Here is a 17,566-nt window from a genome sequence, read left to right as displayed (position 1 = left end):
CTACGTCAAAAAGTAGCCAAGGTATGTACTTGTTTATCAATCACAATACATTTCTTCTATCATTTTCTAGTTTTTTAAAAAAATATCGCCCCTTTTTTTTGACATGTCTTCTAAATTGAGGACAATTTCTTCTTAGTTTTCAACACCTAGATCTGGCGGCATCGCCCATCTCAATAATCCACCGATTGTCGTATAAAATCAAAAATACAGAATTCCCTGATAAAAATATTATGTGAATTTCACGTCAAACACGGTGCTATAAAGAAGTAGCTGGGGATGTATAATTATGACAAATGTGGGCTGGAGCCAGTGATGGCATCATAGTAGGGCACGGGAATGGGCGTCCAAGTTCACAGCCGAACGAGTGCACCAAAGAGCCAGATCTGGTTCCAAGAGAGCTAAGTTGACACACTGCCACGGGTGCAAGATCTTGGGAAGAGTCCCGTTGATAGGGTTACCAGATCGCTATAAGGGAAATGTAGGACATAATGTTCCAAAATGTAGGACACAAAACATTCACAATAAATAATACACATTTCTGTAGAACACGTTACAGAGTAATTTAAAATTGACACTTTTCAGTTAAAAAAAAAAAAGATTTCTTAATGAATTCTTTAATAATTCAATATTTCCAAACTTGTAATCATATTCAGACTGGACAGTCAAACTTTTTGATACTTGTATTATATGGGCCAAACTTCTTACAGACTTTCTATATATAAAAAAAAAATTTCTCGTAAGTCTGTTGTGCTGATAGTAATGAAAGTAATCTCTCAACCTTTGCATTATGACCTGTAATGGCAAACAAATATTCAGCAATTACCGTAATTCAAATGGTTCCAGAAGTTTCATCTTGGGTAGTTTTTAGTTGAATAACAGGGTGTCTACCAAAATAACAAATCCAAAATTCTTGAGTTTTTCAGGACTTTTTCTTTACCTAAGTAGGAGTCGAATAAATAAAGATAAGTTGGAAATTAGCAATTAAGAAAATCCTACCAAAAGGCTGGTTAAAATGAAAACCGCAGCAGTATATAACAGGAGATTTAGAACTATTTTATCTATAATTGCATGCTGGATGCATTTGGCAGACTTACGAGGCTCTGGCGTCTGGACTCACGGTCAGTATAATCTTATGTGGGGATCGTGTTGTCATCCCTATATATTTGTGATTGTCTCTTCATCCACCATCTTACCACCATTCATCCTCATCTTCGCGATTAGCCAAAGGGACAGAAAAGTTAAGTAAAATAAACTAAATCAACTAATCAGTCATTGGGGTAGCAATGATTCTTGACCACAAGTATAACTTATTGACTTTTTATTGACTTCTTGACCTACGTTCTTGACTTTCACGACTTTCTTGACTGGTAGACACCCTAAATAACTTCTTTCTCTATACCCCTGCTTTACAATCAAAATAATAAATAAGAATGGGAAACAAGCCATTTTTATAGCAGCTAGATATTTTGGAGAATGCATAAGGTGTTCCATTTGAACGAAATCAGCCAAGACAATTAAATATGACCGACTTATAATTTGGCATGGTTAATGCACGGAGGAGGCAGGAAAAATATTGGGAATACACAAATGATATAAATGAGGTAATAAATGTGTTTGTAGCTGCAACAGAATGCATTCCAACATAGGCACAACCCTGCATTCACAAAATAATTTGTTTCATAAACTTAAGTTCAGAATGGAATATTCACTAATAGTAAATAAAATAACCCATGACACAACAGCCTGTGAGGGCCAGGGTATACCTACCGACTGCCAGCCTCACTTCCACCAAAAGTGGGAGATTATCTGACCAGTTATGGGGTGACATGTTATTAGCATGATGTACTTCCCAGTCCTTGTTGTAGATTTCCTTGACTGGGTTATGTTTGCAAATGCAAACAAAATCATTCCCGAGGTGTATTTTTGAACATGGCGACCAATTTTTCTCAATTACAATGTGAGACCAATCCTTCAACTTATTTTGCAACTGTAAAAAGTGCAACTCAAAAGCTTTACATTTATGGCAATTATCATAAAAATAACATTTGTTATTTTACCACTACTCCTCTCCTAAATTATGAAATATTATTTTAAAAGTTTAATGCAAAACTGCGCACAAATGAAATAACTAACATGACTGCGTTTAATTCCTTATACTCCGAAAATGTATTCTAGACAGAAAAAAAAATGTAGAGGATGGCATAGATCCATCTGGAAACATGATGTCTAAGTTTTCTAGCTGCAGAAATAATTTTACATAAATGTTTCTAAATTTACAGCAGTTATCATGGCCACTAAATAGATGACTCATCGCTCTCTGCCCATCCACCCTAACATGTACATTTTGATAATTTTATTGCCAAATTACAGTGCAAGTACAAAATGCTCCTGTACGTTTCGTGCACAAGCTCAAAACTGTAGTCTATACAAAGGTTGAAAATGTCAAAAATGATCAAAATATGAAAGTATACATATAAACTGTATTTACTCAAGTACCATACATCCTTAAAAAATAATAAGACGAAAACAACTGAAATTGTGGCAGATTATGATGGGTATAGAGCTCCTAACCAGACATAAGTAACACTTATGCTGCATAGGCAAGCAACCCATTGTGATGAGAAATGAAAAATTATTTGAAGTGTGTTTCAATTTAATTATGCCACGATTAACATTTCAATAACATTTACTCAACTCTCCCTTGTAAGTTGCTAGACATGCAAAAATTTATTGTATTCAATTGATCGTCACTGATGTGCCACTATGGTTTCCCCCACGTAACCAAAATACAACCACATTTAAAAATTATAAGGTTTGTTCAACTATGTTCAATCAATGCAAATGTTGTCTAAAATTTCTGATACTTTTCTTTTTTTGTTTCTTGTATATACATTTTCCTCATTTCTGTTTAAATACCATTTCTAGCATGATTAAGGGAAAATAGCCTGAAACTTGCATTACATTAATTATTTTTAGTATTATAAGCTCTGCTAAGCCTTTTAACCTCACAAGTATTTAAAGCAATAATTTACATTTCCTGAAAAAAAAAAAAACTTTTGGACGATTTTTTCCGAGGTGGGTCTTTCTGAAGAAAAAAAAAACATGTGGTGGAAAACTGGGCTGGGCCCACCCGGGCCACCCCTGTTAGTCAGCTGTTTTGTGAGAGCGTGTTAAAATGCACAATCCCAGTTGAGAAGTACAATTTGTGATTCGATTTTGATTTCTTAACGCCAAAAGTCATCATGTTGTCAAAATTCACGGAGAATTGTGAAGGATGTGGACCGAGTGTAATAAGTGAAGGAAAAGTATGGCAATGGTGTGTTCACACCCAGAAAAGGCAAAAAACGTTCAAGCAAACTTCATCCGCACGAAAAGTCATGGCAGCTGTTTTCTGCAACCAACAAGGTGTGCTCTTGGTGAATTTCAAGGAGCAGGGGGAAATCAATCACATCCAGGGAAACTGTCAAACACTAACAGAACAAGACATGCCATACAAAATCAACGACATGGATTGCTGCGCTCATGAACGGTTCTTATCCATGACAATGCTAAACCACATGTCATTGTCCTTACTCTCTAGACAATTCCCAAGTTCACATGGGAACTTTTTGATCACTCTTCGAATAGTCCGGACCTTATACCTAGTGATTATCACGTCTTCCTCAAGCTCAAAAAATGTCTTGCATCTCAACAATTTGAAGAAACTGAGATGTTGATTTGTTGCTTTAAGTCCACTTTATGCACAGTAAAACTATGTGCCTCCACCAGGTATCGAACCTGGGACCTATTAATTACAAGGCGACGATGTTACCACTGCACCTTCGGAGAGGCAACTGAGATGTTGAAAAAGGTAGTTTTGGATTGGCTGAACTCCTAGATATGTAGTTGTTTGTAACCACTAATACAGTGTTGCTACACTTTTTTTCTTGTATGATATAACCAATTGTGTCTTTCTTTTGAAATGCACCTCATATTTAAGGAGTTTTTCACACTAAATGACATTATTTTTTTTAAAATGCAATTCTCTAGTATGTATTATTACTCATTGTCACTGATTCTTAAGTTCACACTTTCTTTTAGGCATTCTCAGTGGAAAAACAAAAATCTAGGAACACAACCACAGGGAACTGTAATACCCACTCTTACTCACGTCAGCATGGATAGCTAAAATAATTATGAGTTCCATTGTGTGCACAGAACACCAATTCAGCGGAGTCTACTCACCCTCATAATTAGTGTCTCTGTAACGCTTGTACATACACCTGTACCTTATACCACAGTGGGATAAACTTCTTCAGTACGGGTGAAAATAGAAAATAATATGTTTCCTATCATTGAAGTATGGGATAAAAAGCTGTCCCGATAAATTTTGTCAGCACAACGGGATGCCTTAACAAAAAATGGGACATTCCCATATTTTATGGGACATCTGTGAACCCTACCCTACACGCCTTCATGGCATGGTGCAAATCACAGGGGAACACAGTACTCTTATTCACATTGTTAAAAATACTCCGTGTCCGAAAAATAACTCCTTGGTTTCAATTACAAATATATTATTTTTGTTGCAGCAAACAATGGTATTTTGAGCATAATCTTGAGGCAACAACAAGAAAGTTTTACTTCACACATTTCTCACAAAATTGCAGCAACATCACATAGCTGTACAGGCTAAGCTGTTCATATTTTTTGGGGGGTAAAACCTATTCCCAGGAAATAGATTGCCAGAGTAGGTCTTGATTTGACACCAATATTTTCTTTTGGGGCTACATATAAGACATTGTGTATCAAGAAAAAATCCAGTCACTTGCACCAAAGTATAACCACAATCATAGACGATATTCCTATACATATGCTTACCCAAGTGTGACTGAAGTGGAGGAATGTAAATGGTGCACACATCGAATTACGCTAAAAGTAATGAAACTTTGAACATTGAACTTCCATAAAATATGTTGCACACAGGTATGGCTCCGAATGTAATACAATAATATGAATTAAAAACATGTGTTCTTTGTTGGACACCCTATACATATTTGGATTATCTGGACAGATTAGTATTTAGATATTCTTGTGAGCAGGCAGGTGAACTGATGTCCTTAGCTCTGCAATGCTGACATCTTTATGTAAGATAATGGGACATATACAAGGGTCGTTCAAGGTTGACCGGGACTTTTATTTTTGCAGAGGAAATAGGTAGCAGAAGAAACACCAAACTATGTCAGTTTTTCAAAGTATTCTCCGTGCGCGCCGAGGCACTGTTGCCATCGTTCTGGCAGCTCCCGAATTCCTTTGGCGTAGAAAGAACTTGGTTGTTGTCGTAGCCACTGGAGGACATCGCTCCGAAGTGCTTCGTCTGTCGTGAATTTCTTCCCTCCCAGATGGTCTTTAAGGAGTACAAACAAATGATAATCACTGGGGGCTAAATCCGGACTGTAGGGGGGGTGGGGCAGAACTTCCCAGCCCATGTCGGCCAGAGTTGTTGTTGTCACATTGGCCGTGTGAGGGCGGGCATTGTCATGGAGAAGAATGACATTTCCACACAACATCCCAGGTCTTTTCTTGCGAATGGACTTTCGTACAGCACCACTCAACAATGTGGAGTAATACTGGGCATTAATCGTGCTCCCTTTGTCCAGAAAATCCACATGGATAACGCCCTTCATGTCCCAGAAGACACTTGCCATGATCTTTCCAGCGGATGGCTGCGTTTTGCTTTTCTTGGGGGGCCGGGAACCTTTATGCCGCCACTCCATGCTGCGTCTTTTGGTCTCTGGGGTTGAATTGTGCAACCATGTTTCATCACACGTGATGATGGATTGCAACAATTCATCACCTTCTGCTCGAAACCAATTCAGAAGCTGTTCACAGACCGTCCTGCGTGTCCACTTCTGATCGAATGTCAGCTGGCGGGGAACCCACCTTGCACAGATTTTGAGGAAGTGTAAGTGGTCGTGAATGATTGTCTCAACACTCCCGACACTGATATTAACCTCGGCAGCAATATCCCGCACTGTTACTCGCCGGTTCTCAAGAATCATTTGCTCAACACGTGCGATATTCACTGGTGTGACTGCAGTCGGGCGAATGTGTCTATGCGCTTCATTTGTCACCAGCTCACGTCCTTCGCGAAACTGCTCACACCATTCGTACACTCTTGTCCGCGACATCGTTTGTTCACCATACTGTGCTTGCAATCGTCTGAAAATCTCAGCTGGTTTCACTTTCTCCTTCACGAGAAATTTGATTACACACCACTGCTCCACAGCCACAGACACACTGCTTGCCGCCATGTTCGCTGCAACTGCTGCGCATGCACGAAATACGTCATGCCGGGCGCTAGTTACTCGCGAAGGAATACATTACGTCACCCGCATGTTTCATCATGATCCGGCTATTCATCGATTTTTTACGTACGAAAATCCCGGTCAACCTTGAACGACCCTTGTATCATTATAAGGGGAAACTTTAGACTGAATAATTTTTACCCACATTCAAAAGTAATAAATTATAAGTAAAGAAGGTAATGACAAAATTGGAAAACTCAAGCTTATGGGAAGGAAATTCGCCTGTGAGGTGCGACATTAATCCTACAAGAATGATTCTTATTCCACGAGGAGGATAGTTTCATTGATAATAATTTAGAAGATGTAAGTGCGTACTAAAATGATTTCCGCGAAATTTACTTGTAAATGTTCTATTAATTTCGGTGGCCTCTCCCACCATCTACTTGGGAAACTTGATGCTTCACTGTTGGGTTGACCTCCGGTTCCTTTATTTCCTCGCTTACCGCTAGGGGTGCTGGTGTAACCAGTTCGTCTGCTGTGTGTGATAGGTTTGAGATGTTGCAATAGTGGGAGCCAAACATGATGTGCCTGACCACTGTTGATATTCAGCTTGTGCGGAAAGTGTACAATTGCATGCTTCTCTTTGATTTTTGTGTCAACCATTGTGTGCGCTGCATGCCTAACTGAAACGTTTTGGATCCTGTGGTTGTTAAACTTGAGGTGCTTTGATAGTCCGGTAATGGGTTGGGATTTTTTCACATGGGATAAGTGCTGTTGTATACGTTCATTGATGGATCTGCCAATGTAATGCGAGTTGCACTCTCACTGGACATCATATATTCCCAGATTGTCAAGTAGTGAAAGGGAAGATCTCTTGTGTTTGCTAATTATTTTAATAATTTATGTAAGAAGAAAAAAATTAATGTGTGTGATACAAAGGAACACATAATGGTCAAATTGGAAAATCAGCCACGTTGGATGTAGGCCTACTCTTTGAGTGGTAAACTTTTTGCCACTGTTTGCTCTAGACATTTGGCTATAAGATACCATTCCAAGAAATTAGATTACAATTATTTCTAGGTTCAACCCTAAAAATGCCTAGCTTAATATGTGCTGCTGAGTTTTGGGGAGAGTGGTAACCCCACAGGCATACCCTCTTGTTGTTGGTAAAAAACACTCTCAATCTGGAAGTATATCATTTCAGTGCAGAAGGGTATTAACTCAATCATGGCCTCAATGGTTGATGTTGTTAGGCTTGGTAGCATTTCGTATTCTCAAGTCTTTCACTATAGCTATTGCTCATCTGTGGGAATGTTTGTGAAGAGGGTTGTTTGGTGAGTGATGCAAAGTGTTAATGTTTTTGATAGAGGAGTGATTATTTGTAGCACCAGTCTACGTATCTGCAGAACATGTTGGCTTCTGTAGGATTGGAGTGACAAAATCAAGATATACAATTGAATCTGAGTCATGTGTATGTCAAGGTGAGAAGAAAATATTATGTGTAACTGAGAATTACTTACAAATCAGATTTAGACACCATGCGTAGAAAATGAGTCGCATGTTCTGAACAACTGAGGCAAATCTTTCTCCTCTGACTTCATGCCGAACGCCGCCTGTGACACGGCCGTGTTGCAACTTGAGATCGACCACTGCCATGCCCTCCTATCTTGTTTCATATTTGGAAATCACCTTGTGTTTTTATAACCACACGAATTTGTAGCTTGGTTACATACAAATCAACTGTATTTTATGAAAATTATTATGTATAACACCGAATTATGTACAAATAAGGTTTAATTAACACGTTTGTAAATTATATTTTGTCGGGACCTATAGTAATTTGTGTATAAAACAGAATTATGCAGAACTGAGTTACATATAAAGTCTCAGCTGTATTGGTCATACTCATTGACCTGATGGGCCATGCAGGCTCAGTGACTAGGTGGGTACCAAGTATAGAAAATGTTGATTTACAGGACTATGTGTGCCTATTACCACAGGTGCTAACTAGTCTCACAGTGAAAGTTCCAAATTGTGCTTGCAGCATGAAGACTTACAGGTCTCCAACAACTTGGAAGTTAGGAAATAAAATTGGGTTAATGTAGTTATTACGAGAGTGCTGCAGGGAGAGAATTTTGCTCAAGCACCCAATAGTTCGCATGGACAACACTAGAATGTGTATGGAATTGAGAGCTCTTCACGGAGCAAATAATGCTGGAATTGGGAAAAACGAATGGTGTACACTTGAAGCCCAGTAGTACACACACAACCATAACTTGTTTGTGGTAGTGGCCTTAAAGTATGAATCGTGAAGTGAAAAGATGCAGTGAAATTGAAACATAAGTGAACATAGTCATCATTTCCATGTTAAAATGTAGTTTAGTCCATCTTACCGATACAGTGATACATGAAAATGGAATTGATGAATGTGTGCTGAAACTGCCTAGATGGACATCTAGAAACAATATGTTTCTACAATTACTGTCACATTAAAATTGTGTTCGAAGGGATGTTATTACTGTATCCAATAATTTCACGGAATACGATTATCCTTATCCATAGTGAACAATAATGTACAGGCACTTGTTGCACTGTTATTAGATATTTTGAATTGTTTAGACAGGTCGATCAGTATGTGAATCCAGAGGGTTTGATTTTACGTTTCAGTCTGTAGGTATTGCATACTCTCATATATATCATATTTGAGTCTTACATAGTATTATACGGAGTTATTATTTAGAATTGCAATTGCATGGAGTAGTTTCCTTCCATGTATGGATTATAGATTGACCACACTTCTGTAATACGGGATGACCTCGTGCATGGTGATAACATCTGCTAATCGTTTCACTACAAACATGGTGCGCTAGAGCTTAGAATCCTTGAGCGAGTACAGCGAGCAAAAGTGGTGACATGCAGGACTCTGTTACTAACAAACTATGTTCATGAATATTAGATAAATACAAATCATAATTCTCTTTTACATTTAATTTCAATTGAAAACAAGGTAAGAAACTAGTATGACTCACTTGTCATTCCAATCCAAACTGTCTGTCCAAAAACTCTTCTTAGCTTCTTTCTTGCTAATTCCAAATCCTTTATAAGATCATTTTCATCATTGCTTACAACAATAACATCTCTGAAACAAAACACAATAATAATAAAATAATGACAATAAAATCAATTTCAGTGAATGCAACGATAAAAAAAAGAGAGAGAGAGATCAAATTGAAAGGTGAAATGTTTCAAGGGTTCATGATAAACTTTCATACCTTGAAACATAATCAAGATATGGTGGCAAAAAGGAGTGGATAAAAGTAATTTATAATGAGCAGCTGACCTTGAAGGCTATTTGTTTCTGTCAATCATCTCCATGGGAACAGGTTTTGCAGTCTCAGTCATGAAGTGAATGATGGATAAATAACTTCAGCTATCATGTGGCAAAAATGTCAGCATAATTTGGCCTTTGCATGTTTGTGTGTTCAGTGCCTTGCATCAAATACCCGTTCATTTTTGTTCACGAAATGCTCTTTAAGCAGTTTCCTCTTTTTGTTACTTTTAACTTTTGAACCTGCTCAGCAGAATCTAAGTTTAGCAATATGCATGTATCTGGCCTTTGTTTGTTTTGCCCACAAACATCTTTAGGGTCCTTGAAACATGAAAGTAAATATGTCAGTGAAACGTAACTGAACCCATCGCTGATTTGTTGCAACACAGCCACCAGTAGTAAAGGTGAGGGGTATACCAAAACCACAGCATCTCTATGTAGGTGAGCCCAATGAAAAATAACTTATCAGCTTTTATGTATTAAGTTGCAACATTAATCATAGGGGCAAAAACAAAACACAATGTCAGTGTAACAATGGAAAATATACAACAGTGAAGGGTTAGGTAAAGTAAATTAAAAGTTCCCCGTGCACTTGGCACCATTCCTTGAGGCATGGGACGTGGGAGTAGGGCCCCACGCATTCTATCAATATCCACTGCTTTGGAGGTGATGTGATCAGTGCCATGCTCTGGCTGCCTTTAACACCCCAGGTACCCATTTAATTGAGGCTGGATGAGCCCCAGAGCTACTTTATGCAGATACAAGGTTGGAAAAATTGTGACCTTAGAACAACCACCCCAGGAATCAAACAGGGGTCTCCAACTTGCCAGTCAGGCACCCTACCGACTAGACTACCATGGCTTCACCAGTGAAGGGTGGCAGTACCATATCTGATTCTTGGACTGTGAAAGCTTATAATTATGTAACTTCCAAATGTGCCTACCACTCCAAGTTCTCTGTTACTCTTACAATGAAACATGTAAGGTAGGAAATAATGTTTGATGTATTTCTTTCCAGCTGCGCAAAGTATTTATCATGACCTGAATAAAAATAAGGTCTTCGAGGGGTTGTCGCCAGTGGGCCATATGGCCCAAAGGGAGGTCAGCCCTTTTACAGTTCAACGGTTACATTAATTAAGGAGGTAAATAATTTGCATCAATGAATTTCCTGTAAAGAGGGAACTATGTATTTAGACATTTAGGTTTATATTAATAAAAATAATAACACAAGAGCAGAATTGTTTTACACTAAGTTACAATATCAGCTAACATAATTAAACAAGTAAACAAACCATTCAAACAAAAGCTGTACTTTATATCACATTAGTAGGATATCAGTCAATGGTATTGGCAAGGACAGTTTACTGTGGTAGATAAGGCTTAGTATTAAGAGGCCATAGTGCAAGGGCAAAGGGGGAAAGGAAGTGGCTCCAAATCCCCCAAATCAGCTCCACTGTTAACAAATAGTGATAATTGATTCATTTTCATTTTAAAAAAAAAATGCTCTTTTAAATGATTTCTTAAATACAAAATTCTCAAGCACGTAATTAATACTACACACCACACTTCTTACTACAAGTGTTTTCAGTCATATTTCTCAGAGGACCAATTTTTCTTAAAAAAATCAGGTTTAGTTAAAATAGACTTATGAAACTCGCTCTTTGAAATGATACTGAACCAGTACTGACTCCACAAAAAATTTGTTGGTCCCAGTGGTGGAGTGGTCAGCACATCACGCTAAGATGCCAGGGGTCCCAGGTTCGAATCCCCACCTGGGCATGGATGTTTGTGAGTGGTGTCCATTCATCAATTTCATTATATCATCTTCGCAAATTAGCCAAAAGTAGCACAAAAAGTGAAGTCAAATAAAGTAAACCAGTCAATCCACAAGAAATTTCTTTCATCAGTCCACTGTGTTGACATTAATGATTCAGCAATTAACATTAAAATAACTTAAAATTGTTCCAGAAATTTTATTTGGGGTGGTTTTTAGTTTAATAACCTTTTCATGTGTATATCTCTCCTTTACAATCTAAATTTTGAATAAGAATTGATTAAAAGCTGAGGCTGTAAAGGTTGATTGATTTAGTTTTATTTTACTTCGCGTTTTGTGCCTCTTGGCTAATTTGCGAAGATGGGGATGAGTGATGAAATGATGAAAGTGATGAATGGACATTCACAAACAACCAAGATCGACCGGGATTCGAACCCGGGACCCTTGGCGTTGCAGCGCGATGTGCTAACCACTCGGCCACAGGGTCGGGCTGAGGCTGTAAAGGGGTGGTAAGCACATATAAGAACAAAACACAGGACAACAGACAGTCCTACAGTGACTGTAGGTCCATATGCTACAACCTCATTGGTTTGCAACATTTTAGTTACCAGGGTGTACACTAGGCATGGCCAAAAAAATCTGGAATCAGGATTCCAGAAAATTTGAAATCTGAATTTGGACAATTTACTATCCAGATTTCAGAGGCAATTCAGATTTCATAGGGAATCCAGATTTTGCACGCAAAACAGATTTCGGAGGGAAAACAAATTTTGATCCATATTTTCAGTAATTGTCGAATGTATTAATCAATATACTCTAATCTGCCACCCAAATGTCAGCCCATGTAGTATACCCTGGACTACAATTAGCAGACTAACGTGACTCTGGTGTCTGAATTCACGTGGAGCTTGTTTTGCGATCTGTGCATGTGTGTTTGTGCCTTCGTCTACTTCATCTTATCACAATTCATCCTCTTATTCGCAATTAGCCAAACATGGAAGAAAAGTGAAGTTAAATAAAACAAATAAATCAATTAATGTAATCTGTAGTTCCCCTAATAAAGTATGGGATTTTATAAATCTCTTCTTAATTTAAAAGGATGAGATAAAATATCCGCTGTATAAATTGAAGTAAACAGTGAGCAATTGAAGGGCATCAGGGAAGGGACACTAAATGAAAGAAATAGGGAGGTTATATCAAGACTGACACTGGAAAGATAGGAATGATAACCAAAGAGGTGATGAAATAGTGTCTTTTCACTACTTTTTTTTGACATGAGAGCAAGAAACGTTTTGTCGAAAGCAGAAGGAAATATGGCATTTTGTGTTTTATATGATTCTATTGTTTGAGCTCTGAAGCATGTAATCTCAAGAAACAGATGAAAATGATTATATTGTTTTGGCACCAGAATGTGATTGCGCATTGAGCTAAAGTGCAAACTTCTTGAATCTATCAATATTCCACTCTTGTGCAACTGCTACAGCAGATAACGAGCAATATGGGCATGTTTGGCTGAAACAAAGAACTGCTGTAGCTTTACAATACTAATCCCATTACTTTTCAGTTACCCAACTACTCCATTTTCTCAGTTTGGAATTAGCAGACATGGTTACGTGTTATTGAACTTATTATTTAAAATATGCATGAACCAGTATGGGTCAAATTTGATATATAATTAAAAGATTTTGCAAGTGTTTAAAAAACTGTCTGCTTTGATTGTAGATATTAGAAATGAAATTTTATATATAAAATTTATGTGTAAAAATGTGTTATTTATTATGTTTTATTTTGATGAAATAAAAAATAATTCATAATTGGGAAAAGAGAGACGCGGTAGTATATAAATACGGAGAAACTAGTACTCACTGTTATCCGCGAAGCTGTTTTTTCTTCTTTTTCGATTAATTTCAGTGGCCACTGCCACCATCCTCGTTGGAACTTGCTGCGCTGTTGCTTGGCGTGCGTGTTTTGTTCGTACTTCTCTGGCTGCCGCCAGGTGCGCTGTTAGGTGCACTGTGCGTCGTCTGCTATTTATCGCCCGGAAATAGCAGACGACGCACCAAGACGCACAGTGCACCTAACAGCGCACCTGGCGGCAGCCAGAGAAGTACGAACAAAACACGCACGCCAAGCAACAGCGCAGCAAGTTCCAACGAGGATGGTGGCAGTGGCCACTGAAATTAATCGAAAAAGAAGAAAAAACAGCTTCGCGGATAACAGTGAGTACTAGTTTCTCCGTATTTAAAAAATAATGGTTTGTATTGAATATATGTATAAAATATTGGTATAATAGTGTATTTTTTGGAATGTTAGAAAGTGTTGTAGGAATGTTTTGTTGTTATTTGTATGTTTACTTGGTTATTTGTTATGAAATTTTTTTTAAAAAAATATAAATATTATTTGTTGTTAGTGTTGGATATTGGCATAGCTGCTGTTTGTTGTTTTTTTGTATTAATGTGTATGATATAATGTATGTTAAAATTGGCTAGTACGTATGTATGGTATGGAATTGAATATATGAAGAAGGGCTATGGAAAAATGTTTCTTTCCAAGATGTATGGGAAATATATTTATATAAATATATATGGTATAAGTTTGTATGTGTATGTGTGGGGAAATAATGAAGCATAATTTGAACAACAATTTTGTAATTATTGTTGTAACTAAAATTGTTGTTGTAGGATATTTGTTTTTTTTTTGTATTATTTGTTTTTTTTAATTTAGTTTGGGGCAATGTAAAATATGTAATAAATTATTTGTTGAATTTGGGAGATGGGGAAAAATGTTGTCCCAACTGCAAACGATGTGGAGGAAAATTTTAATTTGTTTTTTTTATAAAATGTGGTGGATAAATTAATAGTTTGTGATTTATTGAATTGGGAAATTTATGGTTGAATTTTGTTTTTTTGGGAAAAGTGTAGTTTTTTGTAGTATTACAAAATAAAATGTTTGTATGTTTTTTTCAAATTTGATTCTCCATTTTTACAATCCGGATTTAAAAAAAATCAGATTTGGTGTATACTATGTTGAAGTGAGGTTGACTTTTGGGTGCCTTCTGCAAACATCACCCACCACGCCTCTAGCTCGATCAGTGCATACCAAAAGAAAGAAATTCTGCATCAGGACATCAACACAATGTGGGTCCAAAACTTTGTTGATTAATAGTTTCACTCGTTGTTATGGCAAAATTCACTTTTTATTTTTGCAATGCCTAAAGCAACAACATAAATTTCACTATTGAGTTTGGGAATTCAGTCCATAGACTTGTAACTTGCATAATGTTTTCCGTGATCTCTCTTTGACAGAAACATGTATTTTCTTAATTCAAATTATGCGTCGCTCAAAATGTAGAACACATCTGGGAAAAAGACGATGTGTAGTATCCCTATATGTTTTCCATAATTTATCATGCAACAAATATAGATCCTATGGTTCCTGTGTCATGGTGCATGTTAGAGTGCTGCAGCGAAGGCTTTTTGCTCAAGCATCAAATAGTTCACACAGACAATGCTACATAGCATACGCAATTGACAGTTCCTTCGCTCAAGCGAATAACGATCAAACAGGCAAAAAGATCGGTCTACGCTAGAAGTCCAGTAGTCAATATATACTGTAATTTGTCTGTGGTAGTGAGCTCTCAAATATGGACTGTGAAGTGAATAATGCAGCGAAATTAAAACTTAAGCGAACACAGTCATCATTTCCATGTAAAAATGTATTTATATAAAAAGGTAAAGGTAAAGTGTTCCCCTGTGCATAGCACCACGCCATTAAGGCGTATAGGGGGTGTGGGGGTAACGCCCCACACTTTCTTGATCCGGTCGTGAGTGGGGGTGATGTGATCAGCATCACGCCCCTGACCGCCTTTACCCCCCAGGGTTTCCCCCAGGTACCCATGTTATTCGACGCTGGGTAGGCGCCGGGGCCGCTTCCACCGTTAGAAAAGTTCCCGGATTTGAACCGGCCGGGGATCGAACCCGGGACCTTGAGCATGGTAGTCAGACGCGTTACCGACTGAGCCACCGCGGCCATGTGTTTATATATTTTAGTCTATCTTATCAATACATAGCAATACATGAAAATTAAATTGAAGTTTTTGGACAGAAACTGCCAGGGTGGTCCTTTTACATATACAGGGTGACCTGTAATTAGATGTATTCCCTGAAAAGGGTTAAAGTTTAGGCAATTTGCAATAAATTTGACCACATGATACCCCATCCAAAAAGTAGCTGCTTTCAACTATCCAATTTTTATTGTTTTTTTTTTTTGTTTTTTTAAATTACAATTTTCCACATAAGAATACGAATTGAGGAAAAACAGCTCATTGTATGGCACATATTTCAGCGTTTTTATGGTTAACAGATGTGCCGACGGCAGATAAGAGAGGGCAGTGGCAATCCTCAGAGCTTTTGTTTGTAGGAATGTGACCTTCAACCTCTCAGAAACAAGTTGAGAGGGGAGTGGATAGCCGGACAGAAGGGTCATTTGTCTGTGTGCTTTAGTGGAGTCACAATGGCTGTCCGTGGTGTGCACAGTAGCTTAACATTAGACAAGAAAGTTGAAGTGCTTAGAGAGATAGAAAGAGAAATTAAAAAGAATAAAGAATGAAAAACAATCACGTGATGCGAATATTCAAATAAGTGTACTGTTCCTGGGTGGAGATATGGATAAAACATAGCAGTTGTAAGGTAAGGTGTACTGTTTGCGTATTAATGAAGTTTTATGTTTAATACAGTGTGTTATTTCATTGTTTTTTTTTATTATATTCTGGTTAATTCAATTTTTTTTCATAGCCCCTTGGAGTTCGAATTAAAAAGAGTCCACTGTACTTCATTCATTGTCATGTGAATGGAATCAATGAACATTACAATTAAAGAACAGTACACGTCTTGCTCAAAGTAGGCACCTCCGTTACGAATGCAGGCATGCAGGTTTTTATGGACATTTGTTCTCATAACTCATGGTGTGATGGTGTCCTTGATGTGTTGAGCAGCTGTTAAGATCCTCTCCCTAAGCTCTTCTTGTGAGCTTACCGGTGTCTTGTAAACTAAGTCTTCCATGTGGCCCCAAATGTAGAAGTCGAAAGCACCAAATCGGGGGGTCGAGCTGGCCAGGGAATTGGGCCATCATGGACAATCCATTTATTTGGGTAATTTTCAACCAGCCACTGTCGCACGCCCAGGTAGAAATGAGCTGGGCAGCCATAAATCATGTCACGTCTTGCCATTGTCAACATTGCCATCTCGTTCCTCAAAAAATGTTCATAAGCAATGCTATTTAAGATTTGGGACAGGAAAAAGGCCCAATCAAATGATTGTTGATGATGCCCATCCATTCATTCAATGAGAATCTCCTCTGACTGGCCTTTTCTTTGACTTTTTTCGGGTTCTCGCCCTTTGGCACCCAATAATGCACATTATGGAAATTGGTTACACCATTCCGGTCGAATTTTGATTCATCCATCCATAAAATCTTGCTGAGGTAATCTGGATCTTCGAGATCAGTGTTTATTAGAAAACGACAAAATTCCATCCTCCTGGCAGAGTTTCCCTCCTCCAGAGCATGCACGGGTATGGATAAAGCCATGCGGTGCCATATGCAAAGTGAACCACACTTTCCACTGACTCATGTCAAGTTGTTTGACTACAACTCTCGTCGAAGTAGTGCTGTCCGTCTCTTTGAAAACACTCCAGTATTTCCTCCTCTGCTACAGGATCAAACTCGCAAGGTCTGTCTGCATCGTCTTGCCGTCGTCGAACCGAACCAATTTCCCGGATGCGCCGGTATGTCATACAAAACAATCGCACGTCTGGTAAACAGCGATTAGGAAAACGATGCTCGTATTCTCTTCGTGCTGCAGCTGCATCACCATCAGAAAACCTGCAACAGTACAAAATATCAGCATATTCTTCATTGTCAAATACAGCCATTGTTGAACAGCACAATAACAACATTTAATAGAGCCTATTCTATCACTTATTGATTTCGTTGCGAGGCTACGCAAAATATATGTAGATCAGCCACTATAAACCTGAGATAGGCTTTTAGGTACTGTCATCTAGTGAGCGTCATTTCACTGCCATCTAGTGATCTGCATGATTCACAATTGTATCACTTGTTTCCCTGATAAGACTAGTATTGTCCTCTAGTGGGCGTACAATGTAACATGTAACAACCA

At 38.1% G+C, this 17,566-nt stretch overlaps 1 protein-coding gene across 4 annotated transcripts in view; it reads right to left on the bottom strand.

Moving 5' to 3' along the window:
* The window catches only part of LOC146000520 (uncharacterized), a 45,973-nt gene that overhangs the window by 15,928 nt on the left and 12,479 nt on the right, over positions 1–17,566 (bottom strand). For all 4 annotated transcript variants that reach the window (XM_083138262.1, XM_083138263.1, XM_083138264.1 and 1 more), the window contains one exon: positions 9,317–9,426. In XM_083138262.1, the coding sequence (XP_082994388.1) occupies positions 9,317–9,426 (110 nt within the window). The remainder of the gene's footprint in view (positions 1–9,316; positions 9,427–17,566) is intronic.

Source organism: Lepisma saccharinum, chromosome 16 (genome assembly GCF_977018435.1).
Source record: "Lepisma saccharinum chromosome 16, izLepSacc3.1, whole genome shotgun sequence".
Lineage (NCBI taxonomy): Eukaryota > Metazoa > Arthropoda > Insecta > Zygentoma > Lepismatidae > Lepisma > Lepisma saccharinum.
Note: the sequence above shows the minus strand (reverse complement) of the source record. Positions and strands in the feature narration are given on the sequence as shown.